General features: G+C 37.7%; 1 protein-coding gene across 6 annotated transcripts; it reads left to right on the top strand.

The window, feature by feature from the left end:
- The first annotated feature begins 487 nt into the window (after positions 1 to 487).
- LOC109238390 (peptidyl-prolyl cis-trans isomerase CYP95) lies at positions 488 to 9,761 on the top strand. Of its 6 annotated transcripts, none has more exons than XM_019404834.1 (14): positions 488 to 612; positions 1,298 to 1,417; positions 1,523 to 1,577; positions 2,532 to 2,641; positions 2,949 to 2,973; positions 3,172 to 3,210; positions 4,287 to 4,404; positions 4,516 to 4,643; positions 4,790 to 5,102; positions 5,305 to 5,414; positions 7,696 to 7,903; positions 7,994 to 8,875; positions 8,974 to 9,039; positions 9,120 to 9,761. In XM_019404834.1, exons 2-14 carry the CDS (start codon positions 1,343 to 1,345, stop codon positions 9,412 to 9,414), a joined length of 2,424 nt encoding a protein of 807 aa, XP_019260379.1. In that variant the 5' UTR covers positions 488 to 612; positions 1,298 to 1,342; the 3' UTR covers positions 9,415 to 9,761. The 6 variants fall into 6 exon arrangements, with proteins under 6 accessions (XP_019260379.1, XP_019260378.1, XP_019260380.1 ...); XM_019404833.1 differs by having other exon boundaries at positions 489 to 612; positions 9,114 to 9,761; XM_019404835.1 differs by having other exon boundaries at positions 489 to 612; positions 2,553 to 2,641; positions 9,114 to 9,761.
- Positions 9,762 to 11,345: the final 1,584 nt, after the last annotated feature.

The following is an 11,345-nucleotide window of genomic DNA, read 5'->3' on the forward strand; positions in this document are numbered from 1 at the left end:
GGGATAAATCCGGCCTTTTTTCCTAGTTTAAAAGATCAATTTAGTTGAGAGAAATGAAGTGTCTACTTCATACATGGCTAGCGCTTGACCATAGATCCCAAATTTGTTTTGAAAAATCTAATTTGGGTGAAGTTTGGTTTGAAGATGAAAATGTGTTTGGACATACGTTTTCAAAACATATTTTCCAACTTTATTTTGGAAAAACATGTATATAATTTCCAAGTTTTGGGATTTTGGCCCAAAATCAACTGATTTTGGGATTTGAGATTTGAGATTTGAGATTTGGGATTTGGTCAAAATATGGGCAAAATTTATGGCAAAACATGAGTTTTGAAAATAAATCCCAAATTTATTTTGGCAAAACTGATGCTCAAACGGTGTAATGGTGTAGTTTGTTGTCTTGACAATTATGCCCCTAATAGGAATTGTGGCATCTTCCAGACTGTTATTTTTTTCCTCTCGAAGGGCCTATAATTATAAAATCTGATATAGTAAAGAAATTAGAGAAGATAAATTTAGACGAGTGAGAGAGAAACCCTAAAGCTTTATCGCCGCCCTCCTCCTTACATCTCACTCAAAGCTTCCTTCATCTTCTTGATGTCCAGTTTTCAGGTACACATCTTTCCCTTCTGCTCAATTTTGAGATAATATTGCTTTTTTCTGACTGCCTGCTTTTTATCATTATTTTGTTAATTTCCTTGCTGATTATTGTAAAACTGGGGTTAGTTTACGGTGTTAGCTATTTGGTTATCGGTGTTGGTAGCTGACCCTAGGAGTATGAATTGTGTGGCTTATATTTTTTCTTAAATGCTGTATTTAGTAGTAATTGTCTTTTGTAGTTAATTGGTTGTTGGTAAGTGAAATAAGGGTATGTGAGAGACTGTAGGGTTTTTGGTAGTGAGTAGGATATCCCTGTGTTTGGAATTTATGACACGGTGTGAATTGTTTGCAGATCCTTTAAATTACTACAGCTAACTTGCTAAAATTATTGAATGAACCTGTAGGGATATTCAGGAGGCGTTTGCTCGAAAGTTTTTCAATTTTTGAGTTTTATTGAGAACATGTTTAGTTTTTCATCAATGACGAATTGGTCAAGGGTGTTTTTTATTTGAGACACTCTACTTCCCCTCACAAATATTAAAAAAGAAAGAAAGAAAAAGCTGCAGCTATCCAATCACATTTATCTGCTACAAACGATTTGTGGCTCCTTAAGTTGTGTCTTTCGTTGTCATAGCCAAAGCAGAATTGCAACCTTCTTCATACTTCACACCCTTACTCCTCTCTTTCATTGCTGAAGATATACCTGCCAGCTTGAGGTCGTGAAGCAACAAGTATCATAAACATGAGTAAGAAGAGACAACTGGTGTTCCTTGATGTTTCTATTGATGGAGATCCAGTTGAAAGAATGGTTTTTGAGGTATCAAGCTATCCAATAGCTGAATTTGTTATCCCTAAATATAAGCATTTGAACTCACATAATGAGATACTTACGGTTAACTCCCATGAGTTCTCTTGTTTGCAGCTTTTCACAGATATTGCTCCAAAAACCGCAGAAAACTTTCGTGCACTTTGTACAGGTGACAAATACAAGAGTGCTGCTTGTGTATCATATTAAAGTCTTAAGCTTTTCAGATTGGTTTTCTAGTTTCATTTTATTGTGTGGCCTCTTATCCTGTCTGTATTCCGCTGAATTCTTCCCATTAACATAATTTTAACCTGCATTCAGACGTTATTTGTATTTGGATTGTCTTGTGGTTCCATCACATGAAGCACATTTTATATCTATAAAGCTAATCTATGGGGCTTAGTGCTACAAATTGTTGTCCCAAATGTGGAAATTATAAATGATAAACTTAATCAGATATAGTAGGGACTCACTTTGAGTAGTTGTTAGTTCTCTCTTTTTGAAAGATCCAAAGCCATATTTTTTTGGTGCCACACTGTAACATACCATTAAATAGTGAAATCTCTCAACCTTTCTTGACGTCTCTCAATTCTCTCTTTATTGTGCTAAAAATATATGATGCTTGCTCATGTTAAGGTAACTACCCCTGAAAAGAAGGATAGGTACATGGTCCATCAAAAGACAAAAATGGAGGATAGATAGTGAACTTACTGGAAGGACATATGTTGTGAACTAACTGGCAACTGCACATAAAACGAAAATGTACACTGTAGCAAACAATTTATGGATCAAGAACTACTCACAATGCACATTACAGGAACAGGTAGATAAGACACCCCCTAGTTCGTCACTTTCTTCCTGGAAGTTTGGCAGCTCAGTTGTAATACTTTTTGTCTAGGAAAATAAAATATAGAGAAAGGGTGTTCAGGTCACCTTAACAAATGCCAATCCTTTGCTGGTTGCTGTTGGCTGTTGGTTCAAGGTGCCTGGGTTATTGATTCCTTATGTTATAGATAATTTCGTGACATGACTAGTCATCTAGTGGGCAAGTGATCTTTATCTTCTTCCTTTTCTTGGATGCTTGTCCATCTCCATGTGAAGTGCTTGGTATCCTCAACTGATACAGGAAGAAATTGTTGCTCTTCAGGGGAGAAAGGAGTCAGCTCTAAGACCGGAAAACCGTTGCATTATAAAGGAACATTTTTCCATCGCATTGTCAAGGGATCTGTGGCTCAGGTATGTTTGTAGGATCTGGATATGCAGGTTCTATTCACATGTAGTTTGAATGTGTTCCATTGCATAGCTCTTAGCTCTGTGGTTGAGCACGGCTAAGAAGTGGCGTTTCATTTTAGTCAGATATCCTTGTTTATGCTGTAGGATGCAGGGCTGATGGTCACGACTGCATATCTTGTGATGTAGTTTTAAGGTTGTGTTAACTGAGTTGTTTGTCCTCTGTATTGATGAGTTTCAGCATATAATAAGGCTCTCCATTTATGCACTTTAATGATAGTTAACTAATTGTTTTTTCCCTTATCTATTTCAGGCTGGCGACTTGCTGAGACAAGATGGTATGCCGTTGATCAACAAACTTCATTAAGTTTATAATCCAGTGTTTGTTTGACTTATATTAATTGCTTCCTAAGTACTAGTGGGTCAGCTTCATCTTTTTGGGTTAATTTTGAGCTTTACGAGCTTTACGTGTTAGCCCAGTAAGAATCTCTTGACTCAGTAAAAATTCCGGAGTTAATATGCCTACTTCTTTGCAGGGAACTATGGGGAAAGTATCTATGGAGGAAAGTTTCCAGGTGTGACCTCTCTTTCATTATTCCGACCTTTATTTTGAAATTTGCCTCAAATTTTATGACTGCTTGATGATTGTCTCATGTATTGAATGCATGGCCTAATTCTTTTGGTAGACTAAGATATAATGAGTAGTAAATCCACGCAAACAACAGTGTGTATTTCTTTTAGCAAAAAATCATTTATCTTGAAAGAAAATGGGTTTCCTTTTGTATTGCCTGTGAAGGTTGGGGCTGACTTTGATCTAATTCTTCGCTGCATGGGAGCTTCAATCCATTGATATTGGACATTGTTTCCTCTCAGACAATGGTAGGAGACATGAATGCTATGTTGCCTGTGCTTTTGTCGATATTGTTTTTGGTTTTCTACTTAATGATAGTTTGAGAATTGGAAATTTAATTGAAGTTTGTTTTCTTTCCTAGAGATTAAGCCTTGTTTTGATTGTTCTGTGTGGTTCATTTGTTCAGAAAAATCCCAGGGAACTCTATTATAACTATACTGCAGAACTGAGGTAATTGGTTATCGGTTCAGAACAGTACTTAACTGTGTGGTAGAATTTCTGGTTAGTTATCATTACCTAGAAATCTTGTCATGAGAGCCAAAATGTGGATTGGCAAAGCTGCAATTTGCTGGGTAGTAATACTTGTGTTATCTGTATATTGACATCATATGTTCGCTATATATTGCCACCCAAACTATTCTCTCGATCTAGGTAATTGTCTAGGAAAATATCTTTCGGGAAGGTTCATTAATGAATCCCTTCTATCATTTTACGCAAAAACAGAATTTTACAAGCAATTGTGGTATAGGTTATGTTATTTCTGGAAATACTGGCTAGTGAGAGAGCATACGTTGCAAATTACAATTATCTTGTTGGTCTCAGTTTGTAATTCATGGTATAGTGCACTTTCTTCATATGCAATTAGTTGTCTGTCAATTGTAGCATCACCTTTTGGAGGTGCAATATTTGCAATGTCCTGTAGATTTATTACTTTGATGTGATATCTTGAACTAATAAATTACATTTTTGAGAGAAAACAAGACAGGCTTTATAACAAGTGAAATCTTTTGAATATTTCAGATGAGGTGCCGAAGCTAAAACATGATGCCCAAGGTCTACTATCTATGGCAATTGCTGATCGTGATGCACGTGGTTCTATATTTTCTATCACCTTTCAGGCTGACCATCATCTTGACAGGTTTGTTATAATTGTAGTTGCAAGTATACTGCCGCTTGTGGATGCTGGTTTATATTTCCTGCTCTGCTGGAAGCTTGCTGTTATGAACTGCTTCATTAACTTTCTTAACAGGAAATGCATTGTCTTTGGGATACTTATTGATGGCCTTGAAGTTCTTAAGAAGATTGAGAGTGTGGGAAATGAAGAGGGAAAACCTGATGTAACTGTGAAGATAATCAACTGCGGCGAGTTACCTGATTGTGAGACCTCTGAAGTTTCATTTCTCTTGGCATCTTGCGTTAAAATATTTCTTTACTGTCATATTGTTTCCCCTTCTAGTTTTTGTTAATTGAATATGCTGTTTGTGTTGTGAGGCTTTATTTGATTTTACTTCGTCTTGGTGCAGATAAGAGAAAACTAAACAAATTGAAAAATGGGAAGCACAAAAAATCCTCTAAAGAAAGAAGAAAAAAGAGAAGGAGATACTACACATCAGAATCAGAGAGCTCTACAGATAGTGATACTGAGTCTTCTGAGTCTGATAGTGATTCTGACTTGGATTTATCTTCTGAATCAGAAATTAGCTCATCCAGTGATGATAGGCGTAGGAAAAGGAAGAGATCTAAAAGAGACAGGCATAGACGTGCTAAAAGAAAGGAGAAGCGACGTGAGAAAAGGCGCAAAAGGCGTGATAAGAAATCAAAACGCAGATCAAAAAGGTTGCTTTTCTGTATTCTATCTTGTGTCCCATATGTTAAGTTTTAGAATTTTAGATGCCATATGTTCAATAATGGGTGGTAATAGTTGTAATATTTTCATAATTTCCTAAGTTAATGATAACTTGCCATCTCTTAAGTATGTGAGTAAATTTCGGAGGCTGAAGTTCTTTTTCTTCTTTTCTTTCCAATATTCTTTTTCCAGGGCATCAGATAGTCTTTCAGAAAATGAGAATGGACGTGATAGCAGTTCTGAAGATGATGGTGTAAAACGAGGTTCCGAAGGGAAGCACAAAAGTATGGAAAAGAAAACTGGTATTTCCTGAACCTTATAATTGCAGGTCTCTACGCCTTCTGTTACACAGATGTGCTCCTTGATCATCTCTGGTATCAGGAGTCAATTGTGTAGTCATATATGTGTCTCAGCATTTACTTTTTTGTATGCATGAAAACTCTTGTAACTTGGGAAGCATAGAAGACGAGCACCTGAATTTTGCATGCTTTTGAACTCCGTAAGATGGTTCCGTCCAGTATAATTGCTGCAATAGGCCATAAAGCAGTGGCAGAATGTTGTTAATTAACTGTAAAATTATCTGTATAGTTACACGATAAGAACAACAATTTGTTACTGATGTTAGGGTTTATCTGTATTATATTACACATATGTGGAATGGTAAGTCTAATATCTATTCAAAGGCACGCAAGCATAAGGTTACTTCAAATAATAAGCTTAACTGCATGATCCCTCCCAGAACCATTGTATTTTCGAAGTCTTACTGTGTTAAAAATTATTTCAATCTATTCGTAGTCAGCGTTCTGTGTTAGGTGTGTGCGGTTGCACCCTTGGAGTTTTTTTCACATCAGGCGAGGTTCCATGCCTATTAGTGAACAATTCTCATTCAGGATGGAGCAGTTAAGGTGTGTTTGGAAACCACTGTGTTGTTACTAGGCTATGTGATTACTAGGGTAGTAATTGCACAACCTAGTAATTATACAATATGGTAATTGCAAAGACCTGTTTGTTTGCATTAATGTAATTACAGCGTAATTCCCAATGTCATGTTTGGTTGTACAAGTTATAATTACATACTTAGATATTTTTATTTTAAAATAAAAGTTAATAATAAAATATTTAAATGAACTTTTTTTATATGAAGTAAATAAAATTTTATGTGTGACAAATATGTGTATATAAGAAATATTACATATCATTTATTACTACGTATTTAGAATAAATTTTCTTAAAGCTATATTAAATAATTATCAATTGGTAACCTTTAAATAATTATAAAGACTAATCGGTATCTTCCAATTCTTGTGAATACAATATGAAATTCATGATTTGTACTTTTTAAAGAGCAAAAATATGTATAGGAGTTTACGAAGTATTTTTCTATAATAAATATCTGTATTAATGAATTAAAAAACAAAGCTAGTAAAACACGGAATTATTTTAAGTGCTCCTCATATATTTGAAATGAAAGAGAGAGTGTAAAAAGAAAAATATACTTGAAAAAGAAAAATAGAAGAGAATTGAAAGTTATCTTGTAATTACGACATGTAATTACCAGCAATTCTCACCTCTCCCTCGATAATTGGAAGGTGTAATTGTCCTCCTCAGTAACACCTAATCCCATGCCGACCAAGTAATTAGTTGGCCAGACCACATGACAAAACAATGTAATTATACCCAATTACAGCCAAATCTAATTACAAGTTGGCCTTTCAAATAGGCTCTTGATAGTTTAAGTGATTGACATTGTTGTTTAGTGTTCTTTTATATACACCAATTATCCCAGTAACTTCACAGCAATTTTTATTACTGAACTTTGTGATTTTTCATGATAATTAGATATTTCTTGGGCTCTCCATTTCCCTTTCTTTTTCTCTGTGTACTTCCTTTTCTTCACTTGTTGATGCCAATTCTTGATCCCTTCTATTTTATAAATTTTTCTAAAATTTCTGGAGTTCTATAACAGCGCTTCTGGTTTTCTATAAGTTCTTTTCCGTGATGGTACTTCTTCTGATTCTTCATCTCCATCAAAAAGCTTTTGTTGTACACACTTTCTTGTTAAAAGTATTGGATATAGTCTCCTACTCACTCCCTTTCCCTGTTCTACTATTTCAAGATCCTTTTCATCGGGGAGAATTAAGTGTCTGATTGGATATTGGAGAACGAACTAGGGTTTGTGGTTGCGTTGTTAAGGAAGAAAGTAGAATCATGGTTAGTATGGGTATCAGTGTAATTTGGTGTCCCAAAGGCCGCTTGCTGTTTATGCATCATTTCTACCTACTCTGTATGTTTAAATGCATAGGCAGATTTATAACTGAAAATTTGAGTGAATCCCCATGGGGAACAAATCCTGTATGGGTTATGAAACACAAGTAGATTCTGCTTTTAACTTTGTTTAATTGTCTACCCTTGTTTCATGTGTACTATTATGGATTGACTACTGAATTCTACAGATTTATTTTTGCGTTTACAGTATGCAAGTGACATTTAATCTAACTGGTCATAATGCAATCTTCTTGCTTCTTTGAAAAATCTGTATGATGTAACTTGCTTGTGGGTAACTGGTTTATTGACATTTTGCAGAAGGCGATCGTTCTCCTTCACTTGAGGAGGGAGAAGCAGTTTCTCTTCATGACAAGAAAGAGTCAACTGACATTTTTGAAGGAGAGGAGGCAGACTTGCCCAAGGAAAATGGAGAGCGTCAAAGCAATCATACCGAAGTGGAAGATAGATCTGATAAATATGTTGATAGGCAGCCTGATGTAGTGGATGATCACCCTGGAAAATCTAGGTTCATTCTACATTTCTCATTGCACCTCAGTTATTGTTTATGCTTATGGATTCTTCCAGTTCTAGAATTTTATTAGAAGTCATTGAGCAGGAGCAGAAGCATAAGTCCCAAAAGGACATTGAGTAGGAGTATGAGCATTAGTCCTCGGAGGAGTCTGAGCAGAAGTCGAAGTGTTAGCCCAAAACGCAGTGTGAGCAGGAGTCCAAGTGTTAGATCCAGACACAGTGTAAGCAGAAGTCCAAGTCGCAGTGGAAGTCCTCGTCGCGTCTCGCAGAGGAGGAGCATCAGCGTGGTTAAAAGCGGTAGCAGTAGTCCAGCACGAAGCATTAGCAGAAGCCCAGTGAGAGTCAAGAGGGGAGCAAGTGTCAGTGTGAGTCCTCCAGTGAGAGCTCATTCACGACGAAGGAGCAGCAGGAGTCCCTCAGCGTCTCCCACAAGGCGACTTAGCCCGAGTCCACCCAGAACCTCATCAAGGAAATCATGGAAATCAAAAAGTCGAAGCCCAGTTAGATCTTATAGGAGGAGTCCAAGCAGAAGCCCTGTTAGGCCTTCTCGAAGGAGCCCAAGCAGAAGTCCTATTAGGTCTTCGCGGAGGAGTATAAGCAGAAGTTCGGGCAGGGTTCCTACTAGGGTTAGGCCTTCAGGAAGGAGCCCAAGCAGAAGCCCTGTTAGGTCTTCTCGGCGGAGTGCAAGCAGAAGTTCGGGCAGGGTTCCTTCTAGGCGAAGCCCAAGCCGAAGTCCAGGTAGGGTTCCTAGCAGAAACAATAGACGCAGCTATTCAAGAAGTCCTGTAAGTGCAGGTCGTAGGGCAAGATCTCCAGCAAGGAGCTCTTCAAGAAGCGCTTCAGTGGATGGATCTCCCAAGCGCATCAGGAGGGGAAGGGGCTTTAGTGAGCGTTACTCTTATGTTCGTAGATACAGGAGTCGATCTCCTGATCGGTCCCCTGTTAGGCCATACCGTTATGGTGACAGGTGAGGAGCACAAGCCTATCTAACTTTTACAGGAATTGAAATAGAAACGTTTTCTCATTAATATACGTATCCACCTAACTGTTTGGCTTTTTTGAAAGATATTCGAGATACAGAAGGTCACCTCGACGTTACAGGAGTCCACCTAGAGGAAGAACGCCACCCAGGTCTGGGAGCTCTTTGCTATTATTGTTAGACTTACCTTTGTCAGAGATGCTAACCTAGAACTTCCTAAATGTAGATACAGAGGCAGAAGAAGCCGAAGCCGCAGCCTATCTCGTAGTCCTGTGCGTCACCGTGCTCGTCGTTATAGCCGAAGTCCTGTGAATAGTCGTTCTCCTGTGGACAGATATCGCAGGTCGCCATCTGCTGATCGGCGTAAATCACCTTCTCGGAGCAGAAGTAGATCAGAGTCGAGGTCATCTCGGGACTCTCAGTCACCAAAGCAAGGCAGCAAAGATAAGTCGAGATCATCCTCGGCGAGTCCTCCTGGGAAGGCAGGCCTGGTTTCCTATGGAGATGGATCACCTGATTCAGGATAGGGAGTAGAACCATGTGTAGTTGCTAGGTATCAAGACATAGTTTGGTTTTTCACCATTCTACAACTATGGTTTAGTCACATGGATAGACTGCCCCTCTGTATTGGGGTCTGGACAGCATGTTGGATATTTATTACTTGAGTGTTCCGGTGTGTGCTTCTGATTTATGGTTGAATAATTTGTTATGCATTTCTATTTATAATTGGTTTCACTGGTAGATATCGCTAGAAGTGTTTAGGCTGTTTGCGTGCAAGGAAAAGGATGATCACGATTCCTTCCACAGGAATTTTTGGATGTTAGCTATTTATGATCTGTTGGTGAATGAATATTTTGGACAAGTCATTTGGTGATGTTGGCTGGCCTCGACAACTTTTGTGATTACATTTTCAGCTGCAGAACATCTTTACTCGGGTACTCACTTATCTTTTTCATATTTGGATAGATCTGCAATCTTCATGCTATTCTAACCATGCACTTCAAATAGTTCTCGTCTTTGCTGTTTATTTTGTTGGAATCATAATACATGGTGCCATTCCTCGGATTGTAGGCTACACTACGTGTTAGGGGCAGCTCAAAGAAATTTTGGTAACACCGCCTTAAATCTGCATGTTTTTTTTGATATATTGCAAGGAGCCGTTGTCAAGTTGTCTCTTGTTTGTCCATGGATTCAGCAGCAGTTTAATAAGTCGCCTACATTTAAAATGTCGAAATCACTATTTATTACTAAGGGCAAATACAATAGAGACTTGAAGTATGCCTAAAATGCATCTATTGAACACCTCAGTAACACTCATTCGCAAAACTAGAGCGCGTGCAGTTTACACGCTATTGTGTGGCCTACAACGAATGAAAGGCCAACACGTGAATTTTCCAGCATTATCTATTGTTTTCTCTTCATTTTTCAATCAGAACCTTTCTTCCCGTGTCTATTGTATAATACATCAATTGTAAAGGCATAAGTTCATATGTTGGGAACTCTTTCATCTTAAAGAAAAATAATACATCAACACATACAAGTTCATACCATGTTGCTTGTCTTCAATTGTCCTTCAACACCCGCCTCCTCTTTTCCCCTCACCCAACTCCACATTTTGTAATTCTCACTCCACAACACACATTTCACCCTTTATGAGCTGTTGATCCAATAGTTTTAATTTCTGAAACAGAGTGAAATTTCGTTGAAAATAAGAGCACTTTAAAAAATTGAGTGAGAAAGAAAGGGAGATTTCATATATGGTCGTGGGAATTAACGATGTTTGTTTTCTAGATGGAGGTAATAGCAGCAATGAAGGCTTATAGTTTGTGACTGGTCGTAGTTATAAAAGACGAATTGAAAAATATGTTTGTTAGAAGGAAAAAATATATTATGATTTGGTACATGTTCACGCGCCTATAAAGGGGTGAGAAACACATTTTTGCCATTGTTGTTTAATACTTCAATACCACACAAGAGGGGGGTGATTTGTGTGATGTCCAATTTTTGCGTGGACTGGATTATAGAAGGACCTGATCTTCTATGCTTTTCTTAAACTACAATTGCGGAATAAGTAATACAGAAAGTAAAGTACACAAGTATTTTTACGTGGAAAATATTCGGCTCAAAAGGCGAAAACATCAGGATCTTCTTCCAGTAGGACTTTTTCCAACACTTCACTACAACTCTGAGGCAAACAACAATGTTTACAAACCTCTTGCAAACCTAAGGATTAAACTCTAACCCTTGTAGCAACAAGCCACATGTTGTTGTGGCTGTTTCAAGTTAACTCTAACTTGAACAATACAACTCAAGTACCTAGTACAAATGCTTCTAAGAAAAGCTGAAAGGTACAACTCAAATGCTCCTACTACAATTGAACTAGAATAAAAGACAGACACATGGAACTCGTTCTTCAATCTGGTTTATGTAGCTTCAGGTTCGCACTCTTGAAACTCAC

Source organism: Nicotiana attenuata, unplaced genomic scaffold (genome assembly GCF_001879085.1).
Source record: "Nicotiana attenuata strain UT unplaced genomic scaffold, NIATTr2, whole genome shotgun sequence".
Taxonomy (NCBI): domain Eukaryota; kingdom Viridiplantae; phylum Streptophyta; class Magnoliopsida; order Solanales; family Solanaceae; genus Nicotiana; species Nicotiana attenuata.